Source organism: Pan troglodytes, chromosome 11, assembly GCF_028858775.2.
Source record: "Pan troglodytes isolate AG18354 chromosome 11, NHGRI_mPanTro3-v2.0_pri, whole genome shotgun sequence".
Classification (NCBI taxonomy): domain Eukaryota; kingdom Metazoa; phylum Chordata; class Mammalia; order Primates; family Hominidae; genus Pan; species Pan troglodytes.
In genome coordinates this window covers 9,565,099-9,588,849 of record NC_072409.2, presented here as the reverse complement: position 1 = coordinate 9,588,849, position 23,751 = coordinate 9,565,099, and the positions used below count along the sequence as shown (strand labels likewise).

Below are 23,751 nucleotides of genomic sequence, written 5' to 3'. Positions count from 1 at the left end.
CGGGGCGACATGGCTGATGACTATAATCTCTGCACTTTGGAAGGCTGACGTGGGAGGATCATTGTTTGACACCAGCCTGGGAAACACGGCAAAACCTTGTTTCTACAAAAAATACAAAAATCAGCCAGGCGTGGTGGTGTGTGCCTGTAGTCCCAGATAATAAGATGGCTGAGGTGGGAGGATCGCTTGAGCCCGGGAAGTGGAGATTGCAGTGAGCTGAGGTCGTGACACTGCACTCCAGTCTGGACAACAGAGCAAGACCCTGTCACAAACAAACAGACAAAACACACTAAGTGAAAGAAGCCGGACAAAAAAGGTCACATAGCTATGATTCCTTTTCTGTGAAATATTCAGAATAACAAGTCTATAGAGACAGAAAGCAGATGAGTGGTAACCAGAGGACGGGGAGGAGGGAATGGGGAGTGACTATTTGATGGGTACGGAGTGTTTTCCTAAGGGAACGATAAAGTTTTGAAACTACAGTGACATAATGTTTGTACAACATTGTGAATGCACTAAATGCCACTGAATTGTATACCTTAAAATAGTTACTTGTATGTTAGGTGAATTTCACCTCAATTACAAAAAAAAAAGTATGGTAATTTTTTAAAAGGGTTGAAGAACAATATAACCCATTTACATTTTTTAAATTGTAGAGACAGGCTGGCCGCGGTGACTCACACCTGTAATCTCAGCACTTCAGGAGGCAAAGGCGGGTAGATTGCTTGAGCTCAGGAGTTCGAGATCAGCCTGGGCAACATGGTGAAATCCCATCTCTACAAAAAATGCAAAAAATTAGCTGGCCACGGTGGTACATGTCTGTAGTCCCAGCTACTCGGGAAGCTGAGGTGGGAGGATTGCTTGAGCCCAGAAGGTTGAGGCTGCAGTGAGCCAAGATCGTGCCACTGTACTCCAGCTTGGGAGACAGAGTGAGACCTTGTCTTAAAACAAAACAAAACAAAACAAACAAAAACAAACAAAAAGGGCAGGTTGAAGAACAATATAACTCTATTTGCATTTTTTTTAATTGTAGAGAAAGCTGGATGTGGTGGCTCACACCTGGAAAGGTGGCTCACACCTGTAATATCAGCACTTTGAGAGGCCGAGGCAGGAGGACTGGAGCCCAGAATTTCCAGACCAGCCTGGGCAACATAACAAGACCTTGTCTCTACAAATAATTTTTTAAAAATTAGCTGGGTGTGGTGGTGCATGCCTGTGGTCCCAGCTACTCAGGAGGCTCAGCTGGGAGTATTGCTTGAGCCCAGGCAGTCGAGGCAGCAGTGAGCCATAATCACAGCACTGCATTCCAGCCTGGGTGACAGAGTGAGATCCTGTCTCAAAAAATAAACAAAATCAATTGTGGAGATACATATGTGAGGATGCATACATATATATATACACATACACATACATATTCAGGTAGTCTTTACTTTCCACAGTAGTGTGGCATTATAAAAATGACCATGTTGGCCGGGCGTGGTGGCTCATGCCTGTAATCCCAGCACTTTGGGAGGCTGAGGCGGGTGGATCATGAGGTCAAGAGATCAAGACCATCCTGGCCAACATGGTGAAAGCCTGTCTCTACTAAAAAAAATACAAAAATTAGCTGGGCATAGTGGCACACGCCTGTAGTCCCAGCTACTCCGGAGGCTGAGGCAGGAGAATCACTTGAACTGGGAGGCGGAGGTTGCAGTGAGCTGAGATCGTGCCACTGCACTGCAGCCTGGGCAACAAGAGCGAAACTCTGTCTCAAAAAAAAAAAAAAAAAAAAAAAAAAAAAAAGACCATGTTGAATTGGCTGGGCACAGTGGCTCACACCTGTAATCCCAGCACTTTGGGAGGCTAAGGCGGGTGGATCACGAGGTCAGGAGATTGAGACCATCCTGGCTAACACGGTGAAACCCTGTCTCTACTAAAAATACAAAAAATTAGCCAGGCGTGGTGGCGTGCACCTGTAGTCCCAGCTACTCGGGAGGCTGAGGCAGGAGAATGGCATGAACCTGGGAGGTGGAGATTGCAGTGAGCCAAGATTGTGCCACTGCACTCCAGCCTGGGTGACAGAGCGAGACTCCGACTCAAAAAAAACAAAACAAAACAAAACAGAAAAAGACCATGTTGGGCCAGGCGCAGTGGCTCATGCCTGTAATCCCAGCACTTTGGGAGGCCGAGGTGGGCGGATCACCTGAGGTCAACATGGTGAAACCCCGTCTCTAATAAAATACAAAAAGTAGCTAGGAACGGTGGCACACACCTGTAATCCCGGCTACTCGGGAGGCTGAGACAGGAGACCAGCTTGAACTTGGGAGGCGGAGGTTGCAGTGAGCCAAGATCGCACCGTTTGCACTCTAGCCTGGGTGACAGAGTGAGACTCCGTCTCAAAAGAAAAAAAAAGACATGTTGGCCAGATGTGGTGGCTCAGGCCTGTAATCCTAGAACTTTGGGAGGCCGAGGCGGGCAGATCACTTGAGGTCAGGAGTTTGAAACCATCCTGGTCAACATGATGAAACCCCATCCCTACTGAAAATACAAAAAAAATTAGCCAGGCATGGTGGCATGTGCCTGTAATCGCAGCTACTTCGGAGGCTGAGGCAGGAGAATTGCTTGAACCCGGGAGGCAAAGATTCTAGTGAGCCGGGATCGCACTACTGCACTCCAGCCTGGGTGACAGAGTGAGACTCCATTTAAAAAAAAAAAAAAAAAAAGACCATGTAAACTTAAATTGTGCAAAGAGAACTTAATAATCGAGAAAATTATTATTGGATAATAGTAATTAATAAGACAATTGTTCTGTGACCTTTTAAAACTCTCTTACCATCTGTTAAAAATGTAGCCCAGGTGTGGTGGCTCATGCCTGTAGTCCCAGGACTTTGGGAGGCCAAGGCAGGAGGATGACTGGAGCCCGGGAATTGGAGACTAGCCTGGGCAACAAAGTGAGACTCTGTCATTTAAAAATAAAAAAGTATAGAAAATGAAAAAAAATAATAAAACTGATAAGAACTTAGTACACTGTAATTTAATATTAGCAACATTGAAAATTAAGACGTTTTCTTTCTTTATAAAAGTTTATCAAGGAAAAAATTTTATTGCGAATAGCTTGGGCCAGGCGCGATGGCTCACTCCTGTAATCCCAGCACTTTGGGAGGCCGGTAGGCAGGCAGATCATTTGAGGTCAGGAGTTTGAGATCAGGCTGGCCAACATGGTGAAATCCCGTCTCTACTAAAATTACAAAAAAAATTAGCTGGGTGTAGTGGCAGGTGCCTGTAATCCCATCCCAGCTACTTGGGAGGCTGAGGCAGGAGAATCGCTTGAACCTGAGAGACAGAGGTTGCAGTGAGCGGCACTGCACTCCACAGAGCGAGACTCCGTCTCAAAAAGAAAAAAAAAAATTAAATACAAATACAAAAAATTAGCCGGGCGTGGTGATGCACACCTGTAATCCCAGCTACACGGAAGGCTGAGGCAGGAGAATCGCTTCAACCTGGGAGGCAGAGGTTGCAGTGAGCAGAGATCGCACCACTGCACTCCAGCCCGGGTGACAGAGCAAATCTCTGTCTCAAAAAAAAAAAAAAAAGAATATTCTGAGGCTGGGCGTGGTGGTTCACACCTGTAACCCCAGCACTTTGGGAAGCCGAGGCAGGTGGATCACCTGAGGTCAGAAGTTCAAGACCAGCCTGGTCAACATGGTGAAACCCCGTCTCTATTAAATACACAAAAATTAGCCAGGCGTGGTGGCGGGCGCCTGTGATCCCAGCTACTCAGGAGGCTGAGACGGGAGAATCGCTTGAACCCAGGAGGCAGAGGTTGCAGTGAGCCGAGATCACGCCACTGCGCTCCAGCCTGGGCAACAAAAATGAAACTTTGTTCCAAAAAAAAAAAAGAATATTCTGAACTGAACAGTGCTGCAGTCTTCCAGTGGTTTAATTTAGGATACAGAATGAGCATTTCTTCTATGTTTGTTGCCAAGGCTGGAGTGCAGTGGTGTGATCTCGGCTCACTGCAGCCTCAACCTACCGGGCTCAGGAAATCCTCCCACCTCATTCTCCTGAGTTGCTGAGACAATAAGCACGAACCACCATGCTCAGCTATTTTTTTTTTTTTTTTGTAAAGATGGGGGTTTTACTATGTTGCTCAGGCTGATGTTGAACTCCTGGCATCAAGCAATCATCCTGCCTTAGCCTCCCAAAGTGCTGGGATTACAGGTGTGAGCCACTGCACCTGACATCTTCTATGTCTTGATGAATACGAGTCATCCTTAGTCATCCTTTGTTTTCAATGTTGTGAAATATCTCTGGGAGTTCCTGTTCTGTACATTTTGTGGTGAGATAATCCTGCCTTTTTTTTTTTTTTTTTTTTTGAGACGGAGTCTCGCTCTGTCACTCAGGCTGGAGTGCAGTGGCGTGATCTCGGCTCACTCCAATCTCTGCCTCCCAGGTTCAAACGATTCTCCTGCCTCAGCCTCCTGAGTAGCTGGGATTACAGGCACGCACCACCATGCCCGACTTATTTTTGTATTTTTAGTAGGGATGGGGTTTCACCATGTTGGCCAGGCTGGTCTCGAACTCCTGACCTCAAGTGATCTGCCCACCTCGGCCTCCCAAAGTGCTGGGATTACAGGCGTGAGCCACTGCGCTCAGCCCAGGGAGTTCCTTTAATGTGAAGTTTTGCTGGTATTATTTCCTCTGGGTCATTATCTTTTTCTTTAGAACCACTTTCCTCATTTATGTTGATAAGTTTGCCTTCAAGAAGTTTCTCTGGATGCAGATCTCAAGTTTCCCAAACTGTGAACAGCTGCAGAGTTGCCATCCCCACAGCTAGCTATTTCTTCCATTATTCCATTTATGTTCAATTTGTTTTTGTTTTTGTTTTTGTTTTTTTTTGGTTTTTGTTTTTGAGATGGAGTCCTGCTGTGTGTGTCGCCCAGGCCGGAGTGCAGCTGTGTGACCTTGGCTCACTGGCGTGGTGGCTCACGCCTGTAATCCCAGCACTTTGGGAGGCCGAGGCAGACAGATCACTTGAGGTCAGGAGTTCAAGACCAGCCTGGCCAACATGGTGAAACCGCGTCTCTACAAAAATACAAAAATTAGCCGGGTGTGGTGGTGGGCACCTGTAGTCCCAGCTACTCGGGAGGCTGAGGCAGGAGAATCGCTTGAACCCAAGAGGCAGAGGTTGCAGTGAGCCAAAATTGAGCCACTGCACTCCAGCCTGACAGCTGTCCAGGTGACAGAGCAAGACTCCGCTTCAAAAAAAAAAAAAAAAAAATGTGTGGGAGAACTGCTGCAATGGAGGCAGCTCAGATGATCTGGCAGCACCGAGGAGGCCCAGCACCACTAGGCATGGGGACCATAGCTGTGCTGAGGACCCTTCTGGGGTAGCTCTCAGGCATCTAAGATCTGAGGCCTCCCTGCTGCCAGGCCAGGGGCCAAGGGCTAGTGGCCTGTGCCGCCCTCCAACACACATCTCTATCAGCCTGGGCAGCTACTGGCCATTTGCTTGACCCGAAGGCAGTGGATGACCCCTGGGCCCGTGGAATGCATCACTGATGCATTCCAGGGGCTGATGTCAATAACCCAGGGGCTGATGTCAGCTATGCCACTGTCCCCCAACCCCCATTGGACCAGCTCTGCCCAGAAGCCTGTGGTGACGCTGGACAAAGTCCAAAGCCTCCTCAGCCTGGCCTTTGGAGCTGGCTGGAATCCAGGCTTGGCAGCCTCCACCTTCCCTCCCTTTACTCTTTTTTTATTTTAGAGATAGGGTCTCACTTTGTCACCTAGGAGCCTTGAACTCCTGAGCTCAAGCGATCCTCCTGCCTCAGCCACCTGAGTATCTGGGACTATAGGTGCATGCCCCAATCCCCAGCTCAAATCCTTTGCTTTAAAAAAAAAAAAAAAAATAGAGACAGGGTCTCCCTATGTTACCCAGGCTGGTCTTGAACTCCTGGGCTCAAGTGATCCTCCGGTCTTGGCCTCCTGAAGTCCTGGGATTACAGCTTGGATTATAGGCATGAGACACCACACCCAGTCATCCTTTGTTCTTTTTTTTTTTTTTTTCTGTTTTTGAGACAGAGTCTGGCTCTGTCGCCCAGGCTGGAGTGCAGTGGCGTGATCTCGGCTAACTGGAAGCTCCACCTCCCGGGTTCACGCCACTCTCCTGCCTCAGCCTCCCGAGTAGCTGGGACTACAGGCGCCCGCCACCATGCCCTGCTAATTTTTTTTTTGTATTTTTAGTAGAGACAGGGTTTCACCATGTTAGCCAGGATGGTCTCCATCTCCTGACCTCGTGATCCGCCTGCCTCGGCCTCCCAAAGTGCTGAGATTACAGGCATGAGCCACGGCACCCGGCCTTTTTTTTTTCTTGAGATAGAGCCTCTCTCTTCACTCTGTCACCCAGGCTGGAGTGCAGTGGTACAATCTTGGCTCACTGCAACCCCCACCTGCCGGGTTCAAGTGATTCTCCTGCCTCAGCCTCCCGAGTAGCCGGGATTACAGGTGCACGCCACCACGCCCAGCTGATTTATTTTTATTTTTATTTTTTTGAGATGGAGTCTCACTCTTTCACCCAGGCTGGAGTGTAATGGCACGATCTCGGCTCACTGCAACCTCCACCTCCCGGGTTCAAGTGATTCTCCTGCCTCAGCCTCCCGAGTAGCTGGGATTACAGGCACCCACCATCATGCTCGGCTAATTTTTGTATTTTTGTAGAGATGGGGTTTCACCATGTTGGCCAGGCTGGTCTTGAACTTCTGGCCTCTGGTGATCTGCCTGCCTTGACCTCCCAAATTGCTGGAATTACAGGTGTGAACCACCGTGCCCAGCCACCCTTTGCTTTTGAATAAATGTTGCCCATCTTCACTCAAGCTGTTTCCCCTGCCTGGCATACCCTCCAATCCAAAATCCCTGGCAGGGCCTAGCCCCACCTGTACCTCCTCTCTGAAGCCTCTGTGTCCACCCAGGCCCTTTGCTGAACTCAGAAAGCACCTACCCGTGCCTGACCCTCTCCCCCAACCCCGTGCTAAATTCTGTAATCCTCATCACAGCTGATTAGGATGGTATTATTTACTCTATTTTGCTCAAAAGGAGAACAAGGAAAACTCACTCAGCCTAGAGAGCTCCAGCTGTGATTCAAACCCTGGTTTGCCTATTTCCAAAGTCCAAATCCTGTCCCGCGAAATCTCCTCTCAGGCGGGTGCTAGGGCTGACAGGAGACCACCAGGCCCTTGGGGACAGGAGCCATGTCTTGTCCAACTTCACCTTGCATGGCTGCTTACAAGGGCAGGCGAGGTGACCATGCCTTCCCAGGCTGGCCCCACGTCACATCACTCAAGTCAATTACGACATTCGGTTTCGGAGCTTCTCAATAGGGGCACACTTAGAATTTGAGATGAGTCAGTTCTTCACTGGGGAGAGCTATCTGGAGCCTTGAAGGATGTTTAGCATCCCTGGGCTTAAAATGCCAGGAGACTCCCAGTTACTGAGACAACACACATCGTGGCACCTCTAGAGAAGGGGTACAGAACTGGGGATACCATGCCCAGAAAGACCAGTCTAGTGCATGAATAACCACAGAAGACCAAACCTTGGACTTGGATCAAATAGTCCCAGCTCCACCATAAACTAGCTATGGGACCTTGATCATGCCAGGCCACAGCCTCTTGGGGGCTCAGCTTCCTCATCTGTACAATGAAGGTGACAAGAATCCACAGAGAATATACTGTGGGTCCTGGCTCACAGCCACTTGTCAATGACAACAAGCTATTAACTTTTTTTTTTTTTTTTTGAGACAGTCTTGCTCTATTGCCCAGGCTGGAGTGCAGTGGCACAATCTTGGCTCACTGCAACCTCCGCCTCCCAGTTTCAAGCGATTCTTGTACCTCAGCCTCCAGAGTAGCTGGGACCACAGGCACATGCCACCACATCCAGCTAATTTTTGTATTTTTGATAGAGATGGGGTTTTACCACGTTGCCCAGGTTGGTCTTGAACTCCTGAGCTCAAGCGATAGTCCCACCTCGGCCTTCCAAATTGCTGGGATTATAGGCATGAACCACCACACCCAGTCAACAAGCTATTAACATTTAAACCTACCAGGCTTTCCATAAAATTAGTAACCAAGCAAAATGAAAAATCTCTTATTATATAATGAATCCAAATTTTTTTTGATAGAAAAAAACCAGAATTCCCTGAAGACAAATGTTTGGTGACAATTTGTTGAGCCAATGTTTTCCTGGAGAGAACAGCCTGTCTGAGGAGATCTAACAATTGCGTCACTCAGACACAGTCCCCCTGGGCTTAGGAATTGGCAGAGGAGAGAGAAATGACTTCTGGAGTCCAGACTGCAGGTTTACAGGCTGGAGGGGTTGGTGGAAGACCTGAGTGAGACAAACAGTAGGTATCTCACCACTTATTCCTCCTGGCACAGGACCCAGATTCAAAAACCACAATCTCACTCCCATACATTAAAGGAACACACAACAGATAGGCAGATAGCCTCGCAGGAGCCTTGGAGGAGGTGGCATCAGCTTTACAGGTGGGGAAACTGAGGCTTAGAGAGGGGAAATGACTTACTCCAAGTCCCAGAAAAGCATCAGGAGGCCCCCAGCTGCAAGCTGGGGAATGAGGGCATAGGATGAGCATTTTAGAAATTATGCCGGGAGGCCGGGCGCGGTGGCTCACGCCTGTAATCCCAGCACTTTGGGAGGCCGAGGTGGGCGGATCACAAGGTCAGGAGATCGAGACCATCCTGGCTAACACAGTGAAACCCTGTCTCTACTAAAAATACAAAAAATCAGCCAGGCGTGGTGGCAGGTGCCTGTAGTCCCAGCTACTTGGGAGGCTGAGGCAGGAGAATGGAGTGAACCCGGGAGGTGGAGCTTGCAGTGAGCCGAGATTGCACCACTGCACTCCAGCCTGGGCGACAGAGTGAGACTCCGTCTCAGAAAAAAAAAAAAAAAGGAATTATGCAGGGAACTGGCAGTGCCATCCAGGAGTGGGATGTGGCCCCAGGTCTGTTCTGGCAGGAGTTACAGTGACTGCCTTGTGGCTGCGAACGCTCCTGCATTCCTTTATCGCCCCCAGCTGGATTATAAAATCAGGCGCCCTACTCTTTGGAGCTTGGAGAGGTTAGTGTGGCGTTCTGGTGGTTGGCACCTAATGGAGGCATTCTCCGGGAGGAAAGATTCCTGCTGAAGCCAGACTGAATGGGTCTAACTTGTATATTCTCCAATCCTGTTGGTCACCCTCAGTTTCTTAGTGGACACCAAGGCCAAGTCCAGGGTAGGAGCCCATCTGTCTTTGAGTCTCCAGCCTCATCATTTCTCCTTCTGGACATCCTAGTTTCCAGTCACATTGAAAGTCCCTTCCTTGGAGAAGCCCCTTCTGACTCCACCCAGGCTAAGCCATGTGTCCCCTCCCAGGTGGTCCCAAGACCTGGGCTTCCGCCCTCAAAGTACTCAGCACGGGGGCGCTCAACTCCAAGGACAGGAACTATGTGCTTGACCTGTTCTCCACCAGATCCTCAGCCTCTGGCAGCTCACCCAGCACAGAGTAGGTCCCCCAAGCATTAGCGCAGATGATCCTGGGAAGCTAAGGGAGAGGCCTGGGAGCCCAACAGCCTTCCTAGGGAGGAAGGGAGACCTGTAGGAGCCCCCTTCTGGCAACTTTCTTAATCTCTCTGTGCCTCACTCACTTATCTGTAAAATGAGACTTATCTGCGTGTAAAATACAAAGTATAATACGTGGGAACATTCACTGTCTACAACTGTGGTTCTGGTTGTTCATTTTACAGGCGGGGACATGGAGGCCCACGGAGTACCTGGCAGGCCCACAGTCCACAGGTTGGAAAGAGGTGCCCAAGCCCTGGACTTTAAGCCTGGGCTCTGACCTTCAACGTTTGCTTTTCACACCACACATCATGTCAATAAATAGTTACTGGATGCCTGTTGTGTGCCAGGCCCCAAGACGGGTGTTGCGTGACTGACAACAGAAAAAGCTTCTCAGTGGCGAGGGATAAGCTAGATCATGGGCCTTAGTGTAAATCGCCCAGGGTTCAAATTCCAGCTTCTCCACTTCCTGGCTATGATTTTTTTTTTTTTTTAGACGGAGTCTTGCTCTGTTGCCCAGGCTGAAGTGCAGTGGCCCAATCTCAGCTCACTGCAAGCTCTGCCTCCCAGGTTCACGCCATTCTCCTGCCTCGGCCTCCCGAATAGCTGGGACCACAGTCGCTCGCCACCACGCCCGGCTATTTTTTTTGTATTTTTAGTAGAGACGGGGTTTCACCGTGTTAGCCAGGATGGTCTCGATCTGCTGACCTCGTGATCCGCCCGCCTCAGCCTCCCAAAGTGCTGGGATTACAGGCGTGAACCACCGCGCCCGGCCCTGGCTATGATATTGCTAAGTTTCCTGACCTCTCTAAGGTTCTTTTCTCTTCTATTAGAAGGGAAAAATAAGACCTCCCAACAGAAGTGAAACTAGGCATTGGCTTAACACGTGATGGATGGGAGCCATGACTATCTTCATCATCTTATTTTTAATTATCTATCTGTGCACATGGTAGTAAATTTCTCGCCCTGGCCCAGGTACCCAGGACCCCAGTTCTGTCGGAGACAACCGCAATTAACAACTTCTTGTGCATCTTATCAGACAGCTGGCGCGCACACCCGCAGATACCCCCACCCTCAGGCGTCCTTCTACGCAAAGATGGATAGCACCCATCAACGCTGTTTTTTCTTTTTTTGAGACAGAATCTCGCTCTGTCGCCCAGGCTGGAGTGCAGCGGCGCGATCTCGGCTCACTGCAAGCTCCACCTCCCGAGTTCATGCCATTCTCCTGCCTCAGCCTCCAGAGTAGCTGGGACTACAGGCGCCCACCACCATGCCCGGCTAATTTTTTTGTATTTTTAGTAGAGATGGGGTTTCACCAAGTTAGCCAGGATGGTCTCGATCTCCTGACCTCGTGATCCGCCCGCCTCGGCCTCCCAAAGTGCTGGGATTACAGGCGTGAGCCACCGCAACCGGCCCAACGCTGTTTTTACTGTTGTTTCCTTTTTTAACCTAAGGTATCTTAGAAGTCACCCTACATTAGTGCATATTAAACATTGTTCGTCTTAATGGCTGCACAGTATTCCACTGTATGGATTATTTTTTAATTTGGTTGCCGTTACTGTTATCAGCCAGGGAATTTGCGAGGACCCAGGGGGATTTATGGAGCTGCAGAGTTGGAGTCTGGGGACCCAGTTCCAACCCCAGATCTGTCCAGAATTCCGTTGTCTCGGGTATCATCTCCACCGGCGCGGTCGTGGGAGGGGGATTTGGGTGCAGACAGGACCAGCCCCAGTGTCCGAGCGAGAATCAGCGAGCAGCACGCGCAGTTGATTCCCGCGGGCGGCTCAATCATTCTGTGCAGCCACTCCGTTATACTTAGTAGCATCAAACTCATTAAGCACTCTAGCACAACCAAGCTCGGAACCGTTAGCCGACCCTCCCAGCCTCGGCACCTGACCTTGGGGCAGTGGCGCTCCGACACAGCTACTCACCCTCACCTGGGCCGCTTCACCCCTCGTTCCCAAGTACACCCCGTAGGTTGCAGCAGTCCCTGTCCCTTTAAGGGGGCCGAGCCCGGCTCCGCTACTTCCGCCCCGAAGCAGCAGGGCGCTAGCGCGGAGGCGAGAGCGGGAGAAAGCGCCGCTAGAGTTCTCCTCATAAAGATGGCGACGCCCTGGCCGCCGCGTTCGCGCCCGACGGTGACGTCACTTCCGGGGCGGAGGAGGCTGAGTGGTGCAGTGAGGGACAAACAAAAGGAGGCGCCGGAGCAGCGCTGCGGCCGGCGGCGGGACGGAGCGGCCGGGGCCTGGGGCTGCCTGCCGGGCGGCCGGGCGCGGCGAGCCCAGGTGAGTGGACGGGGTGGGGAAAGGGGCGCGAGCTGTCACCTCTCGAAACCCACTTACACACGCCCTCGGCCAGCTGCCCGGCCTGGGGCGCCCGGGGCATCTGGGGCTCTGTCTCCGGGCCGGCCCCCTGGGGACCTCCCGCGGTGTTCGGCCTACCTCTGGGCTCCCCAGTGCCCGGAGTCTCCGGGGCACCACCCTCTCGCCGGCTCCGCGGCGCGCGAGCCCCCTCCCAGGCACCCCTGTGCCTCCTTGTGCTTCAGAAACCAGGAGTTTCCGCCTCGGCTCCCCCATGTCCCCTTGTCATCCCCTGGGTCCCCCCAGATCCTCACCCCTCCACACACACTCTCCCGTTCCTAGAGGTTCCACCTCTGGGCTCTCTCCTTGCCATTTCTTTTTCAAAGATTCCCTTAGCTGTCTTCTCCTGAGTTCCTGGTCCCCTTCTCTTCCCTTGCACCCCTCCTTCCTATCGTTCCGATGGGGGCAGTGCCCTGACTTGGGGGCAGGATCCCCGGCTAGGCTCTTGGGGCCTGTCTGGGATGGGATATTTGGGAAGACCGGTCCGGAATCTAAGAACCCAGACCCTGTCCCAGTCCTGTGCATTCAGGTGGGCCCGAGGGCGAGGCGAGATCCAGTGAGGTCCAGGCCTGGTGCAGCCCTAGGTGAGCTGGATACCCAGCAAACTGAGCTCCCAGGCTGAAGGGGCATAGCTGGGGTCATGGAGTTCATGATGATTCTGCTGCTTTCGCTGACTGCTTCTTCCCCTTGATCTGGACCGGAGTGAACCGAGGTCTGCCGGTTCTCAGCTGTTGCGATTGTTGCCTTTTTTGGGAAGGAGGGATGGGTCGGGGGTTGTCTGGTAGCCGCCTCCTGATGGAGACTTGGCTGGAAGGGTGGGTGGTTCCTGGGTGAGCCACACTTCCACTGACTCCTCTTCCCCTGCCCTACCTCAGGAAGCCTTTTGAGAATGAGGTGTGGAGGGAGAGCACCTGGTAAGAGGAAGGGAACTGGGGGAGCCCGAAGTTCCCAAGGGCCTCTTCCACCTCTTCTGTTAGTAATACTCTTAACCCCTGCCAAACTGTATTCTGCCCTTTGGAGCAGACAACCTGGCAGACAGACAGGCTGTAAGAAGGGGGAGGAGATCGGCTGTTGCTGATACTTCCTGTGGAGGGGATGTGGGAGTGGGAGTTTGTTCAGAGAAACTGGGCAGTGCTGATTGCTCAGTCTCACTGGTGTTGCTTCCATGAAGGTCAGGTCTTCCTCTGGCTCATGAAGTGAGGCAAGGACAGATGACCTGTGCTGGAGGAGGCTGTTGTGGACATGCCAGGGATGAGTGACTGGGTGGCTGGTCTCTGCTTCCTTGTTTTCCTGGTCTCAGGGCTTTGGCATGGGGTCTGATGCCCTCTGCCTTCTAGGGACCATAGGGTACAGAGCAGGGGGTGCAGGGCCGGGCGTGGTGGCTCACGCCTGTAATCCCAGCACTTTGGGAGGCTGAAGTGGGCAGATCACGAGGTCAGGAGTTCGAGACCAGCCTGGCCAACATAGTGAGACCCTGTCTCTACTAAAAATACAAAAAATTAGCCAGGCATGGGGCTGCCCACCCGTAATCCCAGCTATTCGGGAGGCTGAGGCAGGAGAATTGCTTGAACCCAGGAGGCAGAGGTTGCAGTGAGCCAAGATCGCGCCATTGCACTCCAGCTTGGGCAAGAAGAGCAAAACTCCATCTCAAAAAAGAAAAAAAAAAAACAGAGCAGGGAGTGCAGGAAATGTTCATGACTTCCACCCAGAACTTGACTAGATGTGGTGGTTCTCCATCCCTTAGGCACACCCACCAGGAAGCCATTTCCTTTGCAAACTCTTGAGTGACCTTTCTGGACTGTAGGGAATCCTGGGGATCACTGCCGTGGGTCAGAACTCAGGGAAGTGGCCGGACCCTGGGTTGCTGCCTGGCTTGGCCTGGACCTTGCCTGTAGGAGTTGGAGGGAAATCAGCCTGGTTCCTGACTGCCTCATCTTAGAGTAGAGCTGATTCCAGGTTTTCACATGGAGAAACTGAGGCACACACTGATGGGCCAAGACCTCTTGGAGATTCAGGTGGGATGGATGTGGGGCTCTTAGAGCCCAGCACAGTGTCTCTCCATGCCTTGACTCATTCATTCATTCATTCATTCAGCCATTCTTTAGAAGGTGCCTGTCTTGGGCCTGGGATGGCTGGGAAAACATCCCTGGCCTCCTGAGAGCTGCAGTCTGGGAGGACAGGCAAACCAGAAGACACATAAGTTCTGATATACTGTGGCCACCATATTAATAGAAATATTACAGAGGCAGCCCAGAGGAAGAAGGAATTAGCTCTGGGTGGTTATGTAGGGGGTGGTCAGGGTATGCTTTCTGGAAGAGGAGGGACTAGAATAATTAGTGACAGGGAGTCCAGGGGCCCAAGTTCTGGACCTGGCTCTGCCATGGGCAGGTGATTGGACCACCCAGCCTCAGTGGGTGCCCCATCCTTGACAAGGAGGGTAGAGTGAGGTAGAGGTTGGCTTGGATGGCCTCTGTGCCTATATAGCTGTAGGTACTTTACTGCCTAGTCACCACCACCCCGTATGGAATTGCAGGGTTATTGACCTACCTCCCATGATGGTGGAGACCATCTTCCATGTCTGCCCTCCCAGCACAGGGCCTGGAACTTAGTCAGTATAGTAAATACCCAGTGGTAGAAATGATGGAAAAACAGCCATCCCTCCTAGATCAGTCCAGGTGTCTTTGTCTACCCCCGCCCTCCTCCTTCCTGGGTAACTCCTGCTGATCCTTTGGCTCTCTCTGGTGGCTGGGCCACTCTCCCAGCTCCTGGCTCCCTGAAACCCGTGTCGTAGTGATCACAGCTTTCCCTACCCTGCCACTCCCATGCACAGTTCTGCACAGTGTCTGGCGCATATGGAGTAGATGCTCACCGGAGGCTGGTTGACTGTCGGAGATGATGGGTGGATTTGGTGTTTAAGTTGGAGTCTGGGCAGTGGCTGGTCTCTGCCTGACCCAGCCACCCCACTGTGGCTCATCTCTTGCCACTTCCCCTCTCTGGCTCTGGATCTCGCCATGCCGAGCCCGCAAGCCTTCTCCAGATGCCATGTACTCTCTCCTCCAGGTAAACATGTGCTGTTCCTCCTGCCTGGAATGCTCTTTTTCCAGCTCCTACTCTTAGGAGTCAACTCAGACAACTCCTCCTCCAGAAAGCCTTCCCTGACCCCACTAGTCTGGGTCTAGTGCTTCTCCTGGCTCCCCCGCAGCAGAGCTCTGAGCTCTCAGACCGTCGCTACTGACTTGGCACCTCCTCAGTAGACCAGGTTCTGGAGGGAGGTGCTCTGTCAGAACCTCTTTTGTCTGCCAGGCGCAGTGGCTCATGCCTGTAATCCCAATACTTTGGGAGGCCGAGGCGGGCAGATCCCTGGAGGTCAGGAGTTTGAGAGCAGCCTGGCTAACATGAGGAAACGCTGTCTCTACTAAAAATACAAAAAATTAGCCAGGCTTGGTAGTGCGCACCTGAAATCCCATCTACTCGAGAGGCTGAGGCAGGAGAATCACTTGAATGCGGGAGGCGGAGGTTGCAGTGAACCGAGATTGCACCACTATACAAAAAAAACCTCTTTTGTCACCCCAGAGCCCAGCCAAGGGCCTGCTACCAAGCAGGCTCTCAGGAAGTGCTGGCGGTGTGGCAGGTAACTGCGACAGTCACACATGTGCCTGCTGACGGCAGCTCTCGCTTCCTTGTAGGGAGGCAGCGTCCATGGAGCAAAAGGAATGCCAGGATCCTGCCCAGGCAGACGCGGGCCAGCCTCAGCACCGACAGCCGACGCGCAGATAGCAGAGCCATCCTTGGGGTAAGGACTGGGCCCCTCTCCTTCCCGGCCAGCTCCAGCTCCAGTCAAGTGCCCTTTCCAGCCTGGGGAGCAAAGGGTAGCATCTCCGTCCCCACAGTCCTTTACTTTTCTTGCTGTAGGTCCAGGGTAGAGTGGCAGACAGCAGAATTACTCTCTTCCTCCTTCTCCCGCTGAGTAATGTGTGCTTGCCGCACTCATTGAATGCTGAGTTGTTTCATTGCAAACCTCTGTTTTTTCTCCTTCACCCCAGATCTTATCAGTCTGGGTCTTGCTAATGCAGCCTCATGACCACATTTCCCAAAAAGCGTGGACCACGTTTCCCAAGTGTGTTCCATGAGACACCAGTTTCTTCAGTCACAGTGGTTTGATAATTCCAGGAAACAAAGACTTCTTGTTATCCTTGCTGCAGGACTTATCAGAGCCTTGAATCAGAGCCGTCATCAGGATTGAGCTGATCACGATAAGGGAGCTAGCAACTCGTGTTTCCCCACACTTATTTGATCATGTAGACATCTTTGGGGACTGGGATTCCTTGGCCTGTGCTTTGGAAAACAGTTCCCAGAGGCAGGAGAGTCCCTTTAGAACATTTGGAGGATTAAATATGTTGACATAGAGCAGGCAGTTGGCAGAGTGCATGTCCTAGAAGGTGGTCCCGAGTCATAGCTGGTGTGTGTATAGACGGCTGTGTAATTTGCCAAACATACTCAGGTCGGTGATCTCATTTGACCATTTGAGGATGCTTAGGCAGTGGCCATTATCTCCAGTTTACAGATGTGGAAACTGAGAATCAGAGTGAGGAAGCAGCTTGCCCAGACTCATCTGTAAAGAAGGCAAGGACATGCGGCTTGAATCCAGACCCTGGAATCCTGGGCCAGGGTCTTCTGTTGTCTGCCCTGAGGCCTTCCTGCCTTTATCTCTCACCTCAGTTTTTTGTGTGAAGGAAGGCCTGAGTCTCCCAGCCTGGATTTTAAAAGAAATAGTAATTTTTTTTTTGTAATTACCAACATAGTTGTATATTCATTATATGTTTTTATACTGTTTGGCTATTTTTTGGGGACAGGGTCTCACTCTGTTGCCCAGGCTGGAGTGCAGTGGCACCATCATGACTCACTGCAGCCTCGATCTCCAAGGCTCCAGCGATCCTCCTGCCTCAGCCTCCCAACTAGCTGGGACTGCAGGTGTGCACTACTGTGCCCAGCTAATTTTATTTATTTATTTATTATGGAGATAGAGCCTCTCTACATTGCCCAGGCTGGTCTCGAACTCCTGGGTTCAAGAGATGCTCCTGCCTTGGCCTCCTAAAGTGCTGGGATTGTGGGTGTGAGCCACCATGCCAGACCTGTTTGGATCTTTAATGTCATCTAGGAAATGAGTCTCTGCTGATTCTCATCTTCAGAGGTGTGAATGGGAAGGGGTATATTCTTCCACATCTATTGTTACCATTTGCTTATTTTTATAAAAATCTGGTCATGTTTGAGTTGCTGATTCACAGTTTGCTTTTGTTTCATATAATGATATCCCCCGGACCTCTTTTTTTTTTGAGATGGAGTCTTTGTCACCCAGGCTGGAGTGCAGTGGCACAATCTCAGCTCACTGCAAGCTCCGCCTCCTGGGTTCACTCCATTCTCCTGCCTCAGCCTCCCGAGTAGCTGGGACTACAGGCGCCCGCCACCACGCCTGGCTAATTTTTTTTGTATTTTTAGTAGAGACGGGGTTTCACCATGTTAGCCAGGATGGTCTTGATCTCCTGACCTTGTGATCCGCCGCCTTGGCCTCCCAAAGTGCTGGGATTATAGGCATGAGCCACTGCACCCGGCTCCCCTGGACCTCTTTCCCATGCAAGAGGTAGATAGAGCTGTGTGTGGTCCTGGCAGAATGCACACCCTTGAGCCCCCCTGGCCCCTCCCCCTCACATGCTGGGAGTTTTGAGCTGTTTGGGCATTTACAGCAGCAGAGGGAGGTCGGAAGTGCCTGGTGTGTGATTGTGTCAACTCTCCTGTTTATGGGATAAGGTCAGCCAACTCCTGGCTCTGCCCTGTAGGAGTTTCCTGTTGGTTTTGAGGAACTCTGTACCCTGGAGAGAGGGGAGGCCTGAGCTGTAGTCTTTCATGCTGGGCAGCGCTGAGCAGGAAGCAGCAGGTCCTGCTTGTCAGATCATAATTCCTCCTTTTTGCCAAGGATGGTGTGGAATGAACCGCATGGGCCGGCCTGAGGGGTTTTGGCCTCCACCCACCACCTGGGTTCAGGGGACACACATGAATCAAGCTGAGACAAATTGAGTCTGAGCCATTGTTCTCCTGAGCCCAGCCCTTCCTGGGGATAGGAAGGGACAGGCAGACCCTGACTCAGTTTACCCTTGCTGTATCTGGAGGAAGTGTTGGTTGTGGTCCTTTTGGCATGCTCCTTTCAAGTTTTAGTTCTGAGAGTGGGCAGGTGAGGAGCAGGAGGAGGGCCCACCCTGCCACCTGGGTCCAAAGATGCTCTCTTTTGGGGTATAGCTGACCTCAGGAAGGGTTTGGGCAAGGAGAGCATACAGGCGTGGCAGCCTCGTTTTGCGGGGCTGCGAGAGCGTCTGGCAGGATCGCGCTGGGAGTGAGGTCTGTGCCAGAGCTCCTGACATCTCACCTGTGTTTTTCAGGCTCACTGTCCTGTCGCTTTCCCTTCCCCACGTCACTTCCTCCATTCTTCCCCAGGAGTCTCTTTTCTCTCCCATACACTGCTTGGGAGAGAGCTGCAGAGCTGGCCCCTCCACAGATGGTGCTCAGCGTCTCTGGCTTCTCCTTCCTGCAGTAGCACCTTCACAGTCCGTGGTCATTCTCAGCACCATGTCTCAGTGCTGAGCCACAGGCTGGGATGCTGCACGCATTTGCCCATCTTACCTTCGCCACAGCCTTGCGTGTGAGGTTGCTTTACCATTTTACAGACCAAGCCCCAGAGGGATGAGGTCTCTGGCCCAAAGTTATACAGTGTACATGTGGCAAAGCCAGGACTTGAACCCAGGTTGGTATGGCTTGGCAGCTGGGGCTCTTTCTACTTCACCCTCCATTACCCTCTTTTCTCAGGTTCCCAGGCTTTTGGGGGCCTTCAAAGTCACCTGGAAGCTTGTCTAAAATGCTGTTCTTCTGGGCCCACCACCACAGACCTGCAGAGTCTGCCCTGGAAGGTTGGCCCCAGGAATCTGAACTTTAAAGATGCTTCCCCAGCAGTTGTGAGGCTGGTGGGCTACAAACAATGCTGAGAAACACTGACCGGACGCCATTCTTTCAGCCTTAGTCCCAGTTGTCTACCGCAGAACTCATGCCCTTGGTGTGGAAGCAGGGCTGAGCTCCCCACAGGACTGGGACTGGACAGGTTTTTTTGTTGTTGTTTAATTAATTAATTAATTAATTTGAGACGGAGTGTTGCTCTCTCGCCCAGGCTGGAGTGCAGTGGCACAATCTTGCTCACTGCAACCTCCACCTCCCAGGTTCAAGCTATTCTCCTGCCTCAGCCTCCCGAGTAGCTGGGACTACAGGTGCCCGCCACCATGCCCAGCTAATTTTTGTATTTTTAGTAGAGACGGGGTGTCACCATATTGGCCATGGCTGGTCTCGATCTCCTGACCTTGTGATCCACCCACCTTGTTCTCCAAAGTTCCGGGACTACAGCCGTGAGCCACTGCGCCTGGCCAATTTTTTAAATTTAATTTTACTTTTTTGAGATGGAATCCTGCTCTGTTGCCCAGACTGGAGTGCAATGGTGCCATCTTGGCTCATTGCAGCCTCTGCCTCCTGGGTTCAAGCGATTCTCCTGTCTCAGCCTCCTAAGTAGCTGGGATTACAGATGTGCACCACCACGCCTGGCTAATTTTTGTATTTTTAGTAGAGACGGGGTTTCACCTTGTTGGTCAGGCTGGTCTCGAACTCCTGACCTCAGGTGATCCACCCACCTCGGCCTCCCAAAGTGCTGGGATTACAGGTGTGAGCCACCACACCTGGCCAGACAGTTGTTTTTTAGTGGCTTCATTGTGTGTGTGTGTGTATGCTGGGAAGGCGAGGGGCTTAACCTTCCCTCCTCAAGGACGTGTGGGGCTGAGGTTTCTAGAAGGGCTTTTACTCCCAGCCACAAATGTTCCCTGCTATCTTCCAGATGCGTTTCTGTTGCGTCTTGCATCTTGCAGCAAGTTTGTCTACATCTAAATGTCTCTTGAGGGCTTAAAACCTCAAAATTAAATTGCTTGCTGCAATCTAAGCCTCACGCCTAGAGCAGTGTTCCAGTGGAGTAAAAGTGGCTGTAAAATTCCATAGCTTTCACGTGCCACCTGGACGCCGTCAGAGTGCCACTGCCAAACCTGCGCCCTCTGACGGGCAGCATGACAAACGCACTGACCAGCAGCGGGGGCGGTGGGCGGGAATCCTGGCCCTGAAGGGACACCTCGCATCTCCCAGCTGACTCCATGAGTCAGGATCCCTGGAGGTAGCCCCCTTCCATCCCAGAGAGTCGGGTACCAGGCAGCTCACCCTCTGTCAGACCCCCCAGTCCTCCCCCTGGCTCACCTAGGGCTTGGCCAGTGCCCAGTCCCCTGGGATCTCAGCAGAAGATGCGTCTGCTGCCTCTCTAGGGTACTGGTGGCCACATTTCATAACCTGTCTAAGAAGGCAGTGCTGGTATTCATAACAGGTTAAGACCTGTAAACCGTGTGTGGCCGTGACTCCATGTGCAAATATGAGCCAACAAACGTTGGCTGGACGTGGCGGTTCCCACCAGTAATCCCAGCACTTTGGGAGGCTGAGGTGGAGGATTGCTTGAGCCCAGGAGTTCCAGACCAGCCTGGGCAACATAGTGACCTGTCTCTACAAAAATAAAAAAAAATTAGTCCGGGCACAGTGGCTCAGCACTTTGGGAGGCTGAGGCAGGTGGATCACCTGAGGTCAGGAGTTCAAGACCAGCCTAGCCAACATGGTGAAACCCCGTTTCTACTAAAAAATACAAAAATCAGCCCGGTATGGTGACATGCACCTGTAATCCCAGCTACTTGGGAGGCTGAGGCAGGAGAATCACTTGAACCTGGGAGGCGAAGGTTGCAGTGAGCCGAGATTGTGCCACTGTACTTTAGCCTGGTGACAGAGTGAGATCCCGTCTAAAAAAAAAAAAATTAGCCAGGTGTGGTGGCATGTGCATGTAGTTCTAGCTACTTAGAGGTTGAGACTGGAGGACTGCTTGAACCCAGGAGTTCCAGACCAGCCTGGGCAACATAACAACCTATCTCTACAAAAAATTTTTAAAAATAGCCAGGTGTGGTGGCACATGCCTGTAGTTTCAGCTACTCGGAGGCTGAGGCTGGAGGATCGCTTGAGCCAAGGAGTTCAAAGTTGCAGTGAGTCATGATCGCACCATTGTGCTCCAGCCTCGGCGACAGTGCAAGATCCTGTCTCAAAAAAAATAAAACGGCCTGCCTTCTAGGCCCTTCTGCCCCCAGGGCCCAGACCCAACACTGCCTTCTGGCCCTAAACCCAGGGCTAGGCTCCCTTCCAGAGCTTCCTTATAGCGGTACCTGTGAGACCAGAGGCATCTGAGTATGGCCTGATGGGGTTCCCTGTAGAGCCCTGGTTTCCATGTACCCCCTAAGGAAAAGAGTATCTTGTCTCAAGAAGTATCTTCAAGGGCCTGGGTCCCAGGTGGGTCCAGGAGGCCTGCTTGTCTTTGAGGCAGGTTGGCACAATGGAAAGTCGGGCTTGGGGTGCATCTTCCCAGCTCTTCCTAGCTGTGTGGCCTTGGGCAGGTTACCAAACTTCTCTGGGCCTCCGACATCACACCCATAAAAGGACTGATTTAAACTCTACCATAATAATAACAGCAGTGAACGTTCCAGAGCCTTACTGTATGGCAGGCACTAGTCCAAAAGCTTTATATGGACTGTCTCCTTCTGTCCTCATCACAACCCTCCAAACAATAGACTTGTCAGCCCATTTTACAGATGAGGAAACCAGAGCCCAGCGAGGTGAAGGGACTTTCTCACGGTCTCGTGGTGAGGTGGGTGCCACCTTGCTGCTATGCATGAAGGTTGGGAGATGGGGCAAGGACATACTGGGCACTTAGTTGACGGTCAGTAACTGGGCGCTCCTGCCCCAGCCTGGCAGGGCGAGGGCAGGTCCTGAGGCTGCACCTCCAGCCCCACCTGCTGCCTCTCTCTGCTTGGCTCCGGAGCTGCTGGGGGAAGCCCAGGTGGGTGTCCCTCACCTGTTGCCTTTCACCCTAGAAGGCGGGCCACGCCCTTGCAAGTTGGTGTGAGGATGAACCTGTTTGGGAGCCCAGCCCGGGTGAGAGCAGTTTGGAACTGACCCGTGCTCCCCTCCCCCTCCAGCCCTGGCGTCTCCCCTCTTCCTCTCCCCAGGAAGTGAGGGTGTACCCTTCTACACAGGGTGAGTCCCAAGCCAGGCAACACCCCCAGCCAGCAGCCTCTGACTCACCCCAGCTGGGTGTGGGGGCCTCCAGGGCAGTGTCCGCCCTGGGGAGGGTGGAGGCTGTGTGTGCCAGACGAGGCTGAGACCTCTCCTCCCCCTCTGGCTCTGGGACAGGGGAAGCACATGACCCATGGCCCGTGGTGGGAGCAGATCCACAGGCTTGGAACCCTCCCGGGACAGGGCCTGTTGAGAGCGGCCCCTTCGCGCTCCCTGGGAGAGCACTGGAGGGCCAGCCTTCCCATCTCTGGTACAGGAGGGGTGCCAGCCTCCCGCCTCCCCTCCTGCTTGGGAAGTTTTCCCGGCCCAGCCTTGTTTGTGCTTTCACAAAAGGCTCTCTGTGCCCTGTTTACCCGCAGCCCGCCTGCCTGCCGCCCAGGTGTGGGAGCCACGCCAAATCCCCGTGGGCCCACATGGGGTCTGGTGCGTGCTGGGGGGGTCTCTCTCTGGGACAGAGTGGGCAGCTTGTCATTTCTTGACTCCTTTCCCTGTCTTCGAGAAGCATCCAGGGAATGTGGACTGGGGCTGAACCTAACGACTGGCTCTGAGAGCAGATGGCCAACTCTGCCACACGGGGTCCTGAGCCTGGGAGGGTCTCCAGGTGTTCGAGGTTCTGCGAGTCCTGGGGGGTCCTGTGGGTCTCCGAGTGGTCTGGCCCCGCTCAGAGACATGGTGCTTGAGGCTCCGCCCTCACCCAGGTCAGTCCCCACTGAATTCTGGGAGGGTCATCTGCGATGGCAGGTGGGACCGTGGAACGACAGCCTGAGTGTGCCCGGTGCTGTATTGACACATGATGCCTTACTTTTAATTCTCACGATAACCCATTTCACAGCCATAACCCATTTTAGGCTGTAATATTTTAGGATGTAATATTTCCATCTTGCAGTTGAGGACACAGAGGCTCTGAGGCCCCAGTGAGGCAGTGGTGGGGTTGGCGTTTGAGTTGCCCAACTCTGGGGTCTGAGCTCCTCCCCACTCTGCTCCCAAGAGGTGAGGACCGCAAGCTGCTGAGCGTGAGTGTTACGAGGCAGGGCAGGGAGGATGAGGCTGACCTGTTTCTAATGTACGGATGGCAGCTACGCATAAATTCTTTTATCATCCTGAGAAACCACACAGTGAGGAAGGTCTTTTGATTTATTTCCAAGCAGTTTTTCTACTCATAAACATACCAGATTTAAATAATGGAAGAATGTATAATATAGACAGCCCTCTACAGTCTTACCACGAGTAGACTTAACTATATATAGTTCTGTGCATAGCTTTCTAAATTCTTTTCTGTACACAGTAGTTTGTTATTGATATAATTTTATTTTTTGAGACAGGGTCCCACTCTGTCACCCAGGCAGGAGTACAGCAGCACAGATTTGGCCCACTGCAACCTGCGCCTCCCGGGTTCAAGCGATTCTCCTGCCTCAGCCTGCTGAGTAGCTGGGACTACAGTTGTGTGCTACCACGCCCAGCTAATTTTTTTGTATTTTTAGTAGAGACGGGGTTTCGCCATGTTGGCCAGGCTGGTCTCAAACTCCTGACCTCAAGTAATCCACCCACCTCGGCCTCCCAAAGT

The 23,751-nt window shown here is 52.2% G+C and overlaps 2 protein-coding genes across 34 annotated transcripts in view; one reads left to right on the top strand and one right to left on the bottom strand.

Moving 5' to 3' along the window:
* The window catches only part of KYAT1 (kynurenine aminotransferase 1), a 59,143-nt gene extending 46,956 nt beyond the window's left edge, over nucleotides 1-12,187 (bottom strand). For 5 of the 30 annotated variants that reach the window (XM_054657831.2, XM_024345524.3, XM_063787256.1 and 2 more), the window contains exon 1: nucleotides 11,532-11,709. In XM_054657831.2, coding sequence (XP_054513806.1) covers nucleotides 11,532-11,692 — 161 coding nt within the window. In that variant the 5' untranslated portion in view covers nucleotides 11,693-11,709. Of the gene's footprint in view, nucleotides 1-11,525; nucleotides 11,735-12,035 lie in introns of those variants that run through there. The other 25 variants (XM_016960404.4, XM_063787258.1, XM_024345526.3 and 22 more) reach the window with 18 other exon arrangements.
* Nucleotides 11,749-23,751, top strand: part of LRRC8A (leucine rich repeat containing 8 VRAC subunit A) — a 35,853-nt gene continuing 23,850 nt past the window's right edge. Inside the window, exons 1-2 of one of the 4 annotated variants that reach the window (XM_001161463.6) lie at nucleotides 11,749-11,879; nucleotides 15,641-15,747. The gene's annotated coding sequence lies outside the window, so the exon portion shown is untranslated. Of the gene's footprint in view, nucleotides 11,880-12,262; nucleotides 12,539-13,629; nucleotides 15,015-15,640; nucleotides 15,748-23,751 lie in introns of those variants that run through there. The other 3 variants (XM_001161421.6, XM_009457441.5, XM_016961808.4) reach the window with 3 other exon arrangements.